The 18,378-nt window shown below is 31.8% G+C and overlaps 1 protein-coding gene across 4 annotated transcripts in view; it reads left to right on the forward strand.

The window, feature by feature from the left end:
• Positions 1-6,642, forward strand: part of Nep3 (M13 family metallopeptidase neprilysin 3) — a 107,220-nt gene extending 100,578 nt beyond the window's left edge. For all 4 annotated transcript variants that reach the window (XM_076450522.1, XM_076450521.1, XM_076450523.1 and 1 more), the window contains 2 exons: positions 1,078-1,191; positions 2,428-6,642. In XM_076450522.1, coding sequence (XP_076306637.1) covers positions 1,078-1,177 — 100 coding nt within the window. In that variant the 3' untranslated portion in view covers positions 1,178-1,191; positions 2,428-6,642. The remainder of the gene's footprint in view (positions 1-1,077; positions 1,192-2,427) is intronic.
• The last annotated feature ends 11,736 nt before the right edge of the window (positions 6,643-18,378 follow it).

Genomic DNA, 18,378 nt, shown 5'->3' on the forward strand with positions numbered 1-18,378 from the left:
CTACTGTTTATTCCTGTTTTAAAACCATACCTCTCTATATCTAGAAGTAAATACAGTTTCTTTGTTTGTAAGTTAAGGACAAAGCTACACAAGGGTTTATCTGTACTCTGCCCACCACTGGTACTGAAATCTAGTTTCTAGAAGGGTTTGAGTCCACATACATACCGCTGTGCCACTGGGGGAGGATGCAATTACAAACAGAGTAAATATTTATTTTATTCATTAAGGTTTATAATATATGATACAAACCCGAGATTGAACAAGTTGAAAGCGTTATAATATAACAGTCAGTTTCACTCTTCATTGATAGAGTACAGCTCAAAATTGGGCGATAGTTTTCAGTAGCCGATTGTCTTTCCTTTGGTGGTCATTTCAAAATTAGGAAAAACGGCAAAAAAACTTTAATAGTCGCAAATGATTTGACAGAAAATTAGCAGTAAATATCATTAATCTGTGTAGGATGTGTAATTTACTTAACTGTTGAAAAAAGCTACTGGGCTCTCCAAAATATAAAACTGAATGTAAAATTAACCCGTTAAGTAATACATTGTATCTTCTTATGTAAAATATAAATAATAAATAACTGTTTTGAAATGGTTTTAGATTACCTGTCCCACCAAATACGCTCGCCCTTTCAGCCGTGGGGGTGCGATAATGTCACGATCAGATCAATCCTACTATTTGTTGGTAAAAGAGTAGCCCAACAGTTGGCGGTGGGTGGTGATGAATAGCTGCTTTTCCTCTACTTCTTCACTGCTCAGTAAAGAGCGGTTGGCGCAGATAGCCCTAGTGTAGCTTTGTGCAAAATTAGAAACAAACCAAAACCACTTCAAAGTTAGGGACAGCTAGCTCAGGTATCCCTCGATTACCTTTGAGCAAAATTTAAAACAAGCCCAACCCAACAATTTAATATTATTAATATAAATTACTGGGTGCGTTTAACACCAAATAGAAATAAAATATGTTTCCGTTAATAATCAAGAAATTCCGTCTTTATTAAAATTACTTGCGTACGACTTTTATATGTGTAATTCATTACTGTTTCTAGCGAGATTATATCTTACTTCATTTTTTTAGAGTTATTGGAACCTTATCAAATTCCTATGAGTTTGCTCGGGAATATCAGTGCCCTATAGGTAGTTCCATGAACCCCAGGAAAAAATGTGAAGTTTGGTGATATTACTAATAGAGGTAACTGTTATTTTAAATACTTATTCTACAACTATAGTAATGGACTGTGTATTTGCTTAAATCATAAAACATAAATTTATGTTAATGTCTCCTTTGAAACAAAAATTGGAGCTAATTTCCTCAAATGTTCCTAAGAGTCTTTTTACCTCATTTTAGCAGATGGTGACACTTGTTTGTTGAATGAAATTTTCACTTTTTTGTTCATATCAGGTACAATGAGTTGATCATAGTTTGAGATGCAGTGACGTAGCTAGTTGATTGTTCACCTTAGATTGTAGATTACGAAATCATCATTAAAATAACCATAAGAGCTTATGAATATTAAAAATATTAAAATATTAACATTTCCTTCCCTCTAACACTCATCAACAAAAGTAATTTTAAATAAGGTTTGAAGTAAGGTTTACAACTCCGAAATTCCTGACGTAAACTTTCCTAAATATCTTCTTGCCTTGATGTTAACTTTCACTGGTTATTCAGACAATCAATCAAAAAGTGAAATCTCTAAGTCAGCCTAAGAGTGATCTTCAAACTGAACATATAGATATGCAATATTTTCCTGCTTAAAAATAAAATACTTCCTTCAAGAAAATCACTGGTATTATATAACTATCTATGTTCTTGCTGTAGGGAAGTCTATATTGGGTCAATGTCTCGAACATTAGCTGCCAGGATAAAGGAGTATGCGCATAATAGCCCCTTCAATAACTTTGGAATTCACAACCACCTAACTAAATATTGTAATGAAAAACCAAACAGTGACACTTCCAAATAATAGACTCAGCGAAAGATGAATGGATGTTAAGATAAAAGGAAGCATTCCTGCTTCGTAACCTACAACCTAAAGCTGAACAATCAGCCAGCTACGTCACTGTATCTCGAACTATAATAAACACATTGTGTCTGAGATGGGCAAAAAGTGAAAACTTCATCGAACAAAAAAAATGTATTTAAATTGTAAAACGGTTCCCACAAGTTTCCCACCAATTTTCAAAAGTAACATTAACTCGTGATTCGCTAAAATACTAATACCGCTTTTATCCGTTTTCTTCAAAAAATAAATCAAAGTAAATATTTTATTTGTAAAAATAAAAAAACGAAACGAACAGCAATTCAACTGTATGTGTGACATCACAGGAAGTTTACTTATTGAAATAAAAACAATTTCTAGTGTATAACTCGAATATTTTTACTAGTATTAAATTAACAAAATACTTTGTTTCATATTTTAATTAGAATTGTTTCACTACTCTCCTACATGTATCCAAAATAAAGAAGGAAGTCTTAAAAGGAATCCAGAATGATGAAATTTCTTCCTACATTTATGTTTCTTTAAATATGTAAAATTCTTAGAAATTAAAAAGTGCAAATTATTAATATTATGAATTTTAAAAAAATATTTTTTCTTTCATTCGTTTAACTACTGTAAAAATTCAATCCTAAGGCAATATTTTTGTTTTACTATTTTCCTCTTTCACTAAAACAAAATTATTAAGTTAAAATTAATTCCTTATTGCTTCCTAATTTGTACTATATATTTCCTTTTTAATAAGCTTTTCACTGATTGAAGTATCTTAATTTATATATTTTAATTTAATTTAAAATATTAGATGCATATAACTTTAAGTTAAATTATTCATGAGGTGTGTATTCAGGCAGACAAACTATATGTTACTTTATATTTTGTGTTATTATATCATTAGTATCTTAAGCAGAAAGTTCAAGTAATATTTGACTGAAAATGACACTCTAATGTAAATATATATAAAGTAATGCTTTAGTTTCTGTAATAAAATTAAATAAACTTGATATATTCTATGTAAAACGCATTAAAATGTAAAATGTTTGACTTGTAAAATGTTTCGGGATTCGTTTTAAATCAACAATGTCTTGTTTGTGAATTTGAACCAAACTATGAGTCCAAAATGATAGGTTGTCTGTACTGGACGTTTCATTTTACATAATTTATTTATATTCAGGTAAGAATACCGAAATTATCAATTCCTCATTATTTTAGCTTATCTCGTTGCATTATTAGAAAAAGATTAGGATACCACGAAAACAATAACAACTAAAAATATTAAAAAGGTTTTTCACCACTCATTAACATACTACATAACTGGAATAAAACTATATAATTTATGAAAATATCAAGACATTATGTTACATTTAAATGAGCTGATTGTAAATATATTTGTAATTTGTTTCTCTAATTTATACGTAGTTTCATCGTTTATTTTGCATTTTATGAAATAAAGGACATGGATACATAAATACATTGTTAATATAAATTCTAGATTTTCAAAATAAGTCATAATAGTAAAGACAACATATGCAGGTTAAGGAAGAGTGTTTCACACTTGATTGAAAGTTAAATCCTTGTCATATTTTCTTCCAGCATTTCTTAATTTAGCACTGAGGTGCCATTTTCCTTTTAATATTTTCTAGTACCGTAAACAGTGTCTCTTAATAAAATAATTCTTAGTTACGTATTCCCTGTATTGTAGATTATAAATCCACTTTTTACTCTGTTTTAATTTAACAATTCAGTTAAATCATTAATGAGTATCGTTTCTCTAGACGTATTTTGTTTTGTTAGATTTTAACTTTCGTATTCTGTTTGGTTAAATTTATGTTAGTGAATATCATTGCAGAGACGAGATAATGTTTTGGAATACTGATTCAGACAGTTCTCTACAAGGATTATTCAAATTGATTATACTATATTAGTAGTTGGACTAGTGATGCACCATAATAGTATGATATTTTTCAGTAACATATAAAGATTGAAAAAATAAAATTATGGTTTATAAACTGAAATATTTTGTTACCAACTTATTCTATAACTGCTCTATGAAAATCAATATTATTGAATACTTAATTGGTAAACTTTGCTTTCTTTCTTTCAACGAATCTAAATGTAACTATATTCTGATGAAAAACAAAGAAAAACAATTTCGATTCACTAAATATAACGATTGTACCTTATGGAAGCTAACTATATGTTTGTGCATATATGTAGCGAATGTTCGTTTTTGCTTGTTTTTTACCGTTGTATAAACATTCCAAAATGCTGTTCAGATATCTGTGAACTATGTATGCCCTTAGGTACATATTTTTGTTAGGATGTAATCATAAGCTACAGTTTAAAAGATTATGAATTATAGGACCTTTTTTTTCATATGATTCTGGCGACTTGACTTATTGGGTATTTCAACATCGGCCTATATATATTTGCTTTAAAATGTTATTAATTGATGAGATCAGTAAGGTAAAAATATATTTTGATTTATTGTTATTATAATGTGAATGTAAACTGTTATCAAATTTAACCTCAGAAGTTACAATATTTTTTCAATCATACGTTTTGTGTCAAATATGACATTCAATCAGGTCACTATCCTTACATCGGATTGTAACATCTTATAGTTACTATTTATTATAATTATACTTTTTTGTAGCCATTAAATACAGGTGAATGAAATATGCAATTTTTTGTAAAATATATTTACATTATTTTAAATAATTTAATTATATTTTAAGTCCTTTTATTTTGTATAATAGACCATAGAAAACAAAACTGAGTTATCCTTGTAGAAAAAAAAACATGTTAGATGGTCCTTAAATTGTTTGTAATATAATTTAGAAAATACGTAGTTTCAAGCAAACTTCTTACAATATTTTAATGTAACAAAAGAGTGACAGAAAACCATGTTTATACCTGCAATATATTATTGACTGCATTATTTAATTATTATTTTATTAATAATTTTATATGCTTCCACATGTGATGTGACATACTATTATTATTATCACTGTTATACTTGTGTCCTACAAATGCAGAAAAAAGTGCTGTTTTGTTGCAAGGAGACAAAATTAACTCAATTCCATAACCACAAAATATATCTCTGAAGTTTCTGTGGTACTTCGTGACATCAATTTAATTACAGTATTTGATAAAAACAGCTCATTGCTCTTGTCTAATTAATGTTATTTCATTGTCGTGTACCAATAACTAAATAGTGTATTTCAATGGTAGCAGTAAAAACTATTCAACAATTATGTGTACTTACAGCAGGCTTCAGTTTTGTATTAAATAATTTATTTGGACTATCACCACGTTGTTTTAGGTTGGTTTTTTCAATTAATACATAAGCTTTCGGCTCAATTACCTGAGCCTTCTTCTGATGCGAGAAGAATTGATGCGCATTAATGAAGTTACTAAAAAACAGAATTTGCATAAAATATATATTAAATTCATTTCGAAATATATCTCAATTTGTGACAACAGGACGTTACACGTGCAAGAAATATCTGTGGTTTTGAAACATCAATTTGTAAATGTCTGCGCATGTGTTATGTACTAGTCATTTTGAGCGACTCAGTGATGTAAAATAAGGGTACTCTCTACTACCTACTTAAAGTCGAACAGAAACCACGAGTTTGAAATCAGTTTTCTCCAATTCACATCCGAGAGCTGAAAGAAGAAGAAATAAAGTGCGCATGCAGAAATATTTGTAACAAAAGTTTTATTTGCATTACATTACATCTTTAAAACTTCCAAACAAAGGAAAGACCTTGTTTTTATTATTTATAAAATATAAGATTGAAAGAGGTAAATAATACCCTGAACCTATTTCATAATAGTCTGTAATGTGAGACCGCAAATCAGTCATTGTTACTGAGCATACAGTGTTTAAAATAACCGTTGAAGCTATAAAGTTTAGCAGTCGAAAACTTTGTCTCATAGAAAATATCCAATTTTTTTACTGTCATAGACCCAAGCGCAATTACAGTATTATGCTGATATGCAGATTATATAAATGGCAAACCCATAGTTCTATTTCAAGAAACATAAGATACCAACTGAGTTGCCTCAAGAAGGTACCTGAATGGATCTTTGGTAGAATTTCGCCAGATATTGAAAAACTTGTAGGTAATTTTTGGTGTTCTGTTGTTTCTATCTTCCTTCACGCTCATTTAAGTCTTATGTCAAGGAACGCCCTCGCTTTGTTTCCTTTCCTTAAAACATAAATCAGAAACACTTCTTTGTAGCCTGAAACAGTATATACATATCTGTAGTGTTGTTGTTATTTTACGCAATGCACACGTGTGTGCAAATTATTTAAACATAGCAAAATCATAATATATATATATATATATGATTTTGAAGTATAAACATGTACTTGTGTGTATTTGTGTGTATATATATATATATATATATGTTTGCACATGTTAAATTTCGTATCATATGTACATGTATAAATATATAACGTTTAGTAAAAATTACCTTTTATTGATTGTCTAGACTGGTATTTCATCTGTTTTATTTTTCTCGATGTTATTTATAGGATATTATCTGATTTACATAGTGTTTTTTAGTGAGCAAATTTAATTTATATTGTACGTGCTTAGAAAAAGATTATGTGTAAATAAAGGGTAATTTTGTACAAATTAACAGTTGTTATTGAGTAATATATAACCATTGATTGCATGTCCAATAAATGTGACATGATTGAAAAGAGTCCTACAGACGGTAAAAGAGTTCATTTTATACAGTTTTCTGTTATCACAGTATTAAAGTTGTGTAGCTCATATCAAAAATACGTCACCTGATAAAAGTTACAGTTTGGTAATTCTCTATAACGCAACACTATACTTGTTCAGTCGAATCCATGTCACACCAAAATGTTTTCTCTTTCAGTCGTGGAGGCATTATAATATGACGATCCATACAACTACTCGTTGGTAAAAGAGTAGCTCAAGAGCGGTTGGTGATGATGATCTCTGTCTTTCCTCTAGTCTTACACTGCTTGATTAGAGATGGCTAGCGGAGATAGCCCTCGTGTAGCTACGCGCGAAATTTAAAATAAACAAACAAACTCTTTACAAATCCCCCACCACTCTAGGTCATCTAACTTTTTACAAGTCTCCTTATCACTTTAGGTCATCTAGCTCTTTCCAAGTCTCTTATCACTCTAAGTCATCTAGCTCTTTACAAGTTCTCTCATCACTCTAGGTCATCTAGCTCTTTACAAGTTCCCTCATCACTCTAGGCCATCTAGCTCTTTACAAGTTCCCTCATCACTCTAGGTCATCTAGCTCTTTACAAGTTCCTTCATCACTCTAGGTCATCTAGCTCTTTCCAAGTTCCTTCATCACTCTAGGCCATCAAGCTCTTTACAAGTTCCCTCATCACTCTAGGTCATCTAGCTCTTTACAAGTTCCTTCATCACTCTAGGTCATCTAGTTCTTTACAAGTTCCCTCATCACTCTAGGTCATCTAGCTCTTTACAAGTTCCTTCATCACTCTAGGTCATCTAGCTCTTTACAAGTTCCCTCATCACTCTAGGTCATCTAGGTCATCTCTTTACAAGTTCCCTCATCACTCTAGGTCATCTAGCTCTTTACAAGTTCCCTCATCACTCTAGGTCATCTAGCTCTTTACAAGTTCCCTCATCACTCTAGGTCATCTAGCTCTTTACAAGTTCCTTCATCACTCTAGGTCATCTAGCTCTTTACAAGTTCCTTCATCACTCGAGGCCATCTAGCTCTTTACAAGTTCCTTCATCACTGAGGCCATCTAGCTCTTTACAAGTTCCCTCATCACTCTAGGTCATCTAGTTCCTTCATTTACAAGTCTCCTTCATCACTTTAGGTCATCTAGCTCTTTCCAAGTCTCTTATCACTCTAAGTAATCAAGCTCTTTACAAGTTCCCTCATCACTCTAGGTCATCAAGCTCTTTACAAGCTCCTTCATCACTCTAGATCATCTAGCTCTTTACAAGTTCCCTCATCACTCTAGGTCATCAAGCTCTTTACGAGTCCCTCCTCACTTTTCGTCACGATCAATTTCTAAAACATGAAATTTGTTATATTTTATAACGAAATTTGTCGATGATATTCGACTCTTTCAACATCATTATTTTTAATAAGTATAAAATTGTTTGTTTTGTTGTCTATGTTTTTTGTATTTTAGAGCAAAATCAAAATGAGCTACCTCTGTGTCCAACTCGAGGAATCGAACCTTGTAATTTAGCTGTGTAAGTCCGTAAACGTATTTATTTGTTTCATTATACACGAAGACAGGTCATCTAAAGTAGTTGGTTTGCTCTTTCTTTTCTTCTTTTTTTTTTTTGGTTTCTCATAATGATTGTAATTTGGATAAAATGTATTATAGAACAACAATATTTTCGTTAGAAATCATTAGTCCCCTCATCTTGAAAGCTTAAAAACTTCAAATTAAGTTTAGATACACGGAGGAGGTATAGCGCAGATAGCCTGTGTATCTTTGCGTTTCATAAGAAATAAACAAAATAAAAAACAGTTTATATTCAAGAGATCACTGAGTAATTTTCACACCTTGCCATTTGTTGCTTACAATCACTTTTGTGAATTATAGAACCTATCAATAAGTGAATTTTTGCCCTATGAGACATTTCACACCACGTGGTATATTTTTTGTTTGTTTTGATATCCATATCCGAGAAGTTAGAGTATTTCAGCGTTGTGCTTCTGAAACCTGAGGTGGAAACCAATGGTTTTTAATACATTGGAGAGTCGCATAATCCCAGAAAAAATGTAAAGAGATGACATGTAACTGGCGGAAAACAGCTACAAACCAAAACGAAAGTCCCTTCCGCCTGTGCATGCCATCACCTTTTCTGGTTATCACAGCAGTTCTGGTGTATTTCTTAAAACATGTACGGAGTTTTTGTATCGATCTAAATTGGCCATTAAATGCTACCACAGAGAAAATGGTGGGATTGTGGTTAAGGCCACCTGGCCTAGACTTCTCGAGATTGAATGCCTGTGCTCCTCATTGAAGGTTTCTAGCTTTGTCTTCACAGGAGATCATGCCTGAGCTTGGATATAATTCTGCAAGTATCACAATAATAACATAACTGCAACTGACCATGAAAGTTGATTTAAACAGTCAGTGATAAAATACAATCTTCAAAATTTCATTTACTACTGTTATTATTACTGAAGAGTTGACATACTTTCTGTACATATTGAATGTCTTACCACTTGGAAGGCGTTTTAGAAAGCATGTTATTTTTTATATTGTACTTCTGTGAATAATAATATATCATGTATGTAACTTTTGGAATAAACGCCAACACTCACACCCTGTGACATTTTTGAGTTAAACTGGAACCAAGAACTAAAAAAAAAAATATGACATTTATAAACCATAAATATTACAGTTATTGGTTATATTTTAAACGTAATTTGTATACAGAGTGTGAATAAGTCGAAATCTAGTTACCTGAGCAAAACAAATGAAAAATGAGGACAACTTTTCCTCTATGAAGAAAAAAAAAATTCCAATGTAACAATACATTGTATCAAGGTATTTCACAATGTGAAAAACTACCTCTCACTTTTGTCTAGTTTCACTAAAGCAACAGAATACTGACTGCTTCGCCCTATATTCAGTGTACTATCATCCTTTCGAGTCTGACCAAACTTTTTGATTATACCAATCATGAGATCTTACGATAATTCCACACCACCGAGTAAACTCCATTAAAAAAAGGAGGAGAAATAGGGCTTTCAGCTTTTTATCTACACCAATAACCAACATACCACAAACCCCATTGAGATAGGCTTAATAAGTTATTTAGGAAGCAGGCAAAGTTCTAGGATAGACAAGTTCTCGATCTACGCATATATATTGTGAAGAGTCGTACAATAATGGCAATGTTAACTGTTATATCGTATTAACGTAAAACATTAAAAACTTGCTATTAAGATGAAAAGTCTGTACTACAATTTTTTTTTTTTTTTAATGTACCTGAATAAGAATATACTAGCTGTCGAAAATGTTAAACACAGAGGAAGGTATTGACGAATCAGAGCCGAACGCCGAACACTCTAAGTCACAATCAGTCTAGAGGTTCGCCATTTATAAGCATACATCCTTTGTTCAAAGGAAATATGCCTACTCCGCAAAGAAAGAGTTTACTTTCTCCTGTACTGCAGGTACACATTTTTATTTTAAAAACAGTTCGTTAAAATCACTCGTATTAATAACTGTATCGCTTCATCGTGATTTTTCTCACTGATTACTGCTATTACAGAACAAATAGAAGCTCTTTTGTTTACTTCTAAGCAGTGGTGAAATGTTAACACAATAGTGTTTTTTTGCATGTTACCTGGCCCGGCATAACCAAGTGGATTAGGACGCTCGACTCGTAAGCTGAGGGGTCACAGATTTACATCTCAGTCACACTAAAAATGCTCACTTTTTCATCCGTGGGGCGTTATAATATAACAATCAACCGCACTATTCATTGGTAAAAGAGTAGCCCAAGAGCTGGCGATATGTGGTGATAACTAGTTGTCTTTCGTCTAGTATTACACTGCTAAATTAGGGACGGATAGCGCAGATAGTCCGTGTGTAGGTTTGTGTGAAAATTCAAAAACAAACATTTTAATTTAAAATTATTGACACTTATAATTATTATTTTTACAAATAGGTGACTTTATTCAAGATCTACACCTCTGTAAGTATAATCAGATTTTCATTAATTCATAAATCTTTCAGAGTGTTATTTCACATTTTCTCATATTCTGCATAACACTGTTATAGTAACTTCTATACAAGTAATAGACTGCATTATGATTTCCAAGCTTAAAGTCCTAAATAAAATTCAGCATTTGCACGTGAAAACTTGTGAACTGAAAAATAATGCGGTACATTACAGAACGATGCATAATTTCAGCTATAGTTTAGCCATCATCGTCAAACAAACCAACTCATGGGTTACCCTTCCTAACGATGGTCTTTAATGAGAGCAGACTCTCCATCTCTTTGTCTTAATCAGTCCTTTGTTGTTAGCGTTCACACTACGTTATTTTCTAGTCATCTAGAGTTTCACCTTCGGAATACAATTACGACCATTGATAATAACAACTGGATAACCAGAGGTGTACTGTTATTCTTATGGAAGTTCTGCGATTTTACAGTGAGACCAATCCCATTGATGAACGTAACTAAATCAGAGAAAAGACAGTTTTTCATCATAATGCTATATAAATGCGTTTTGTGTCACGATAAGTAAATGCGACAGATAAGCACAACTTCTATGCTCAAAATCGATCCAAAGTGCCATGTCCCTGTGATTGGTTTAGTTTGTTTTGAATTTCGAGCAAAAGCTACACGAGGGCTATCTGTCCTAGCCGTCCATAATTTAGCAGTGTAAGACTAGAGGGAAGGCAGCTAGTCATTACCACCCACAGCCAACTCTTGGCTACTCTTTTACCAACGAATAGTGAAATTGACCATCCCCACGGCTGAAAGAGCGAGCATGTTTGGTGCGACGAGGATTCTAACCCGCGACCCTCAGATAAAGAGTCGAGTGCCTTAACCACTTGGCCATGCCGGGTCTAGTCCCAATGACAAAACTCATTATAAGTAATAACAATCCATCACAATACAATACATACTTGCAATAATAAAGAGACTTGAATTTTGACACGTACACTTCAAAAATAAACGTTTAAAGTAGACAACTTTAAGAATTATCAATATAGTACAATACAATATGGAAAAAAGACAACATTGGCATAGTACACAAACACATCACAAAAGTAAACCATTTAACGATGATAACTTACAAATGTGTAAACTGACTAGAAACACTGATACTGTGGTTGATAACACAAAAGAAATATTTAAAAAAATAAAATATGTTTCCCTCAACCATAAACCTTCAACGAAAAGAACCTATAAATTCAAACTCTAAAATGAATACTTATAATCTGTAAAACAGTTCATTTTAAGCTTTACAGTGAACTTTAAAATTAAATCGTTCACATAAACATTAAATGTAAAACTATCTATATCTCATTGTAAAACACTAAGCCTTGAAGGTGAATCATGCGTAAAAATTATAAATGTAGAAATAATTTATAATACGCAAAATAGTTGTTTCTTCGTTCTGCAATAAACAATAAGAGTTGATCATACGCATAAACCTTAAATATAAAACTGTTTATTTCAAAACATAAAAAAACCTTCATCCGATCTCTTGAATTGTATTACGCCTTGGATCACTCCTGTGCTCATGCGCAAGTCTTTCGTCTGAAAATGTCACTTTCAAGTTTTACAAAACTTCAAACTTTTGTGAATAACAAAAGTGCAACGAAATACGGAAATATTCCCGTTAAGAAAACAACGGAAATTCTAAACTATAATTTCCCTCTTACTACATTACTCTGTGATATCCTAAGGTACGCTGATATGTTACCCTTACAAATAGTACCCAATCTTAATAGAGGACAGACAGAATATATATTTTGGAGTTAAATATGAAGTTTTCTACATGAATGAATTGAAAGAGAGAATGAATATAAATAAGCATTACATAAAAAACGCAATTTATTTACCTATAAAGAGCACAAGACAAATAAATACAATTCAGTCAGCACTTGCACGAAACGAAAGATAGCGTTTTCCTTTGACGTGAGACATCTATCTGAACCTAACTGGAAAAATTAGTTTATCTATACGTATTACAATAGGGCCAACTCTCCGAAAGTGCGTTTGGACCAACGTCACTTGATCACTACACAGGCAAAGATAGGATGAGAATGTTTCCAGGTATCCATAAACAAATCTTGACTGTTTATAAGTAAATAAATTATTATTCTCTCAAATCCTGTTATAAATACATACTTGAACCGAATGTTTGCAAGTTCAAAGAATTTAATTAATTAAGCTAAAAGGGAATGAGTACATTATCTATCACACATAAAATGGCAGTAATAATGTACTGTTCACATTTCAAAATTATCATTCAATGTATATATTTTTAATGAATGTATATTATTTGATTGTCCTTAAGCGCAAAGCAACCACGTGCATCGAAACCCAAATTTTAGCCTCATAAGCCTGTATTGAGAAGATTTTTTAATGATGAATTGAAAAAAGTATACTAAATATCGATATAACCTATGAATAGTTAATCGGTATGTAATATAATGACTAGTAAACTTTTGTGTGTTTTGTATAATTCATGTAAAATACCTGCATGAGATGGAACAGTTCTTATCTGTTTATAATGCCTTCCTAGTGGCACAGCGGTATATCAGCGGACTTACAACGCTAAAAATCGGGTTTTGTTAGCCGTGGTGGTCTGATAGCCATTGTGCAGCTTGATGCATCAATTTTTTTTTCTTAAATTATGTTATTGTTAACGAAAACAGAGATTTTTAATCAATATTTTTATATTATTGAAATCAATCCCAATTTATTTTTATTAAAGCAAAAATAAAGTACCAAATATAAATTTTAGGAGTGAAAACACAGGCCTGGGAACTTAAGGTTCATAAACGTTATTTTGATTTTAATAAAGGACTTTCCATAATTCAGTTACGCAGGCTTAGAAAGTAATATTTTTTCTTTCATATAAGGATTTTTTTACAAATCGAGAAGAAAACTTTTATTTAGATCAAGTTATTATTTTGTTTACCACAATGAACATTTTTTTAATTATTTTTATTAGCAGAAAGAAGTATTATTTCAATACAATTATTGAGTGTTCTAGAGAATTCCATTAGATCCAAATATCTGAATCTTTGTTTAATCATTTCCAAACCAGTATTTCTTTATTGATCACATAAGGAGACATACAATCTCTGTAAAACGGCAAGAAAAACCCGATAAGCTCATTCTGTTGTTAGATTTTCAATTTATATATTTAGCAGGACGACTTTAAGGTTCAATGGCATAGATCACATAAGAATATGTTAACCACCACAGAGAAACTGTATCACCTACACGTGAAGGCTTGTCCCGAAATGGTTATGATGAACTGAGTGGTCATTCTCGTAAACATGCTCGTCAAAAGTCTAAAGAATGAACCCGTAAATGACACACGGGTAATCAAAAACAAATTTATCCTAAATACCGGGCAATACAGTTCAAAGTGATCAAGTTGATTAAACTTATGTAGTAATAGGAGCCTATGACAGTTATTTCAATGACTTTACCTTTCATACACAAGATACTGAAAAATTTAGATAAACTCTAAGCTCTACTATCCAAAATACCACTAGGCGTCCTGTTCAATCAAGCTGAGTTTATCAAATAGACAGAACATTTCAATGTTTGTTGTTTTAATTGGACTGATGATGCAGTCACAGAAAACTGAGGAACCTGCTTTAATTATGGAATGGCTGGACCTGGAATAATATATATATATATATACATCCTGTACGTGTACAGGAACCACTGGATGTTTTCTTTTTACCTAAAACAGTTTACAGCATAGAAAAGCGAGAGACAAGCTATGACACTACAATAAACTAGCAGTTTTTCAGACTATGATTGCCCACTAAGCTAGGTAGATAGATAGTATTCGATTTCAAAAAGTGTAGTGGCCAGATTATATATGGTTCAGCATGTTCCAATGTATACAAATGAACGTAAAGTGGAATTTCTTGCGAAAACAAGACTACAAGGACTTTGTTCAACTTCATGTTGTATTATTCATTACCAAAACTAAAACCTCGAGGGGTAAGTATTAGCATTCTTATCAACAGAGATCAGCTAGAGTTAAGCAGAAGAGCTCTATTTTACCTTGATATCAGTACTATCTCGATAAAATAAAAAGTACTTGTATTTACGTTCACTTCAATCTTCCTAAATTGCTTTTAATAGAATTTTCTATGTTTCAGAGGAAACCCTATGAAAATACAGTTTAATGTATACTATTCAATCTCTAAAAACAATGAATTACATGAGTGTTTTTAGAAAGTTTTATTAGACTTTCTTCTAATACGTAGTATTGTTCTGTAACTGATACAAATATAGTCTCCTCCTAAATCGAAGAGTCATTCTGATGCGCAACATAACTATGGGCAATGAAATCTAGTTGGAATTATGAAAAACTGTGAAGCAGAAGTAACTGATACCGTTTGCATAACTAGTGTCTTCCCAGTGATACTATCATCATGTTTAACACATAACTTCCAGAGTAGCTGAAGCTACTGGTTAAAGATTGTGCAGACAACTAAGTGCAATACAACATGTAAAATAGACTCGGAATGCTGATAACAAAACTTATTGATATATTCATTAAACCAGATGAGAGCGGGACAACCTTATTTCATTGTTACAAAGATATTACTGAGGCTTCATTGGAAAACCAAGAATAAAGCAAATATTGGGTTAAAGTTGCTGAGATATGGTATCATAAAACTGTGCTTGGTCATGACATAAAGTAATTGTAAAGAAGAAGAAATGGATACCAAGACCTTTTATTAACGATAGGAGAATGAATTACTGCATTTCAGTTAAATTTCTAAACGCTTCATAGAGAGATTGTGCTGGTTCGGCACTTTAAACATAACATTTATCCACCGGCAGGTGAAAAAGATTAATAAGACAGACTCAAGGTTGCTTATTAGCAATTAGAATACGGTGTTTAAGCTTGCTACCTAGCCTTCATAATACACTAAATACTAAAGAGTGACAGAAAGGACTTACATTACGTGTCATGCAATGGGAAATGTGTTTATTACATATGAGTGATAAACTTGTTTTAGACATTCTCGACTTCTGCTCAGAAATCTTAGAATAATGTTACAGCTTTGTAAAGAATGCATTTTGTGAAAAATATACCGAAAAAATATGTAGCTATGCACACACATGTGAAGATTTTTGGTTATATAGTAGACTGGGGTAAGGCGTCTTCTACATATCTTGCAAAAATCACTGCAATTAAACATACTCATAAGCAATAAGATAGAATTTACAATACGCTATATTATCAATGCCTTGTAGCAAGCTGTTTTAAATAGCTTAGACACCCCTTGTACCAAGTTTAAATAATTCATAGTTTAGATAAACAGAGGATTGTGAGCAGACATTGCAGTTATGTCATACAATTGTCAAAACATTCCATTTCAACTGAGAAATCTAAACCTATGTTGAACAAATTATTACTGAATTGAAGTCACATCTAAGAGTCGAGGACATTATGATAAGTAAATGAAGAATTCGAATATAATTTGATTTGTTTAGGGTTGTCTTTTTAGACTTTTCATACAGAGCTATACAAAAACCATCTGCTCATAACTATCACTAATTCTGAGCTGAACAATTAAAGTGAGGGCAGTTAGTCAAGAACACCTGCCAAAATGCCGAGCGCTAGCAACGGTTCAAGAATAAAGTTTTAACACTGCTTGCAATGCAACTGACCAAAACATAACCATGAAAGAACCATGAGTGCAGTATGGATATGTATTAGTAGTGCAATATAGCACATTCTAATTGAAAGATGACTGTTGTCGCTTCAACGTTCATACTTGATCATGAGAGAAAGCTGTTTTCTTTCTCATCCATGCTGACTACCAACCAATTTATTTTACACGTATATACATATGTGAAAGTTGTACTTAGCTCATGGTAACAGGAAGAAAAATCTAAATGTTAATCTGTCGTTAAAATTTATTGTTCATTCTGTAATGTTGAGCAGCACTAAGCTGACAAAATACAATGTTAGGAAGATGGATTCATAAATAGCAGTTATTTCCTATCTCCGTCATACGAAGGTAAAATATTTATTTTGATCCTTTTTATATTCCATGAGATAACATATAAATAAGATTGTGAGTAATACTGTGTAATAAAGTTTTTATCCTATTTTATGCAGTATACATACATTACACTGCTTGTTGCAAGTACATGAAAAGTTTGGCTTATTCACTGTCATGCTTGCAAGGGTCAAAATGAGAACACATGAAGTATATCTTGTTGGTGTTTAGCAGTAACTGTTATTGTATAAAAATATCACATTTTACAGCCTATCCTTTAGAATCAACACACACTTTTTCAAATACTAGACTAATGGATTGAGTTTATTTTTATATGTGCTATGTGTTAGCTACCCTTCTGGAAGAGCAGCATAGCTACTGCTCAACAGGAATCTCTACAATATACGTACCCTACGTTATACTTGTCTAGTAACTTTTGATTTATAAGTAATGATGGCGCTCCTTTAATGCTAAATGAAAAATTGTCATCAGTTTGCAAAGTTTTACACTTCAATTTTATTTCTTGCTATTATTTCTAATTTTCCTAAGAATATTTCATCAATGAAACATAAGTTGTAGCCACATTTTTTAGTTATTATAATATTTGGTGGCTACAACTGACACCCTTTATTTCTCTCTCTTAATGCATTACATCTAAACAGAACGTTTGTGATTTGGTCTTCCACAACTCTCTTCTTGAGGCATATAGCATTTCCAGTGTTGATATATTCATCCATTTAAACCGGCCTCTAATATAAGTCAGCCTCTGTCTTTCATGGCTTTTCATTCAGTCTTATCAGTTACAATTATACTTTCACTTTATTCGTTTCTCATAACGTGTCCGAGAAATTCCAACTGTCTTTTTTTTTTTTTTATGTTAGTCAGCAGCATTAAAACGGTAACAAGTGAGATGTGTTGAAATGGCTTTCAAACTCGTAAAATGGGAAAATGGATAAAGTAGGGTTTTATCATCTTTTTAAGACTTCTGAAAGTAGCATGTGGATTATAAATAAAAAAACTGGATTTTTTTTCTTGAACAAAAATATGCCGCTTTATAATATAGGTTTTTGCAAAAGTTCAAAAATAGATAAATTACTCATTGCTAGAGCATCCGTTGGCTTGTTCTATGTACTTGAAGTATGTTGAGTGATTAAGTAGATTTATCCTTACAGAATGTGACACATAGCTTACTCCATCGGTTTCTATGTTCCATTAACTTTTAGTTGAAAAGTATTTTTCTAGTAATCTATGTAAATTTAAAATATCTTTAATAATCAATCTTTCTTGAACGCAATATATCTTTTAAAGAAACTGAATAAAAAAGGTAAAAAACGAAACATACACATTAAAGAGTATTGATAGATAGACCATTTGATTATTAGAAACATCCTGAAACGACAAAATTCTTCAAAGAGAAAAAATAAGGAAATTCTAAAACGTATTGAAATTAGTTATAATTATCGTATTGTCAAAGATTCATTGTAACTGTTTACAATGCTAAAGAAGAATCGCTTTTAATATGTTATCTGTAATATTTTGACTAAACGCATAATTTTCTTCACTTGAAATAACATAATATCATATATATATATTATAGTTTATTTTAAGATTTTAATTTTGTATAAAATATGTATTTAA

Source organism: Tachypleus tridentatus, chromosome 8 (genome assembly GCF_004210375.1).
Source record: "Tachypleus tridentatus isolate NWPU-2018 chromosome 8, ASM421037v1, whole genome shotgun sequence".
In the NCBI taxonomy this organism is placed as follows: Eukaryota; Metazoa; Arthropoda; class Merostomata; order Xiphosura; family Limulidae; genus Tachypleus; species Tachypleus tridentatus.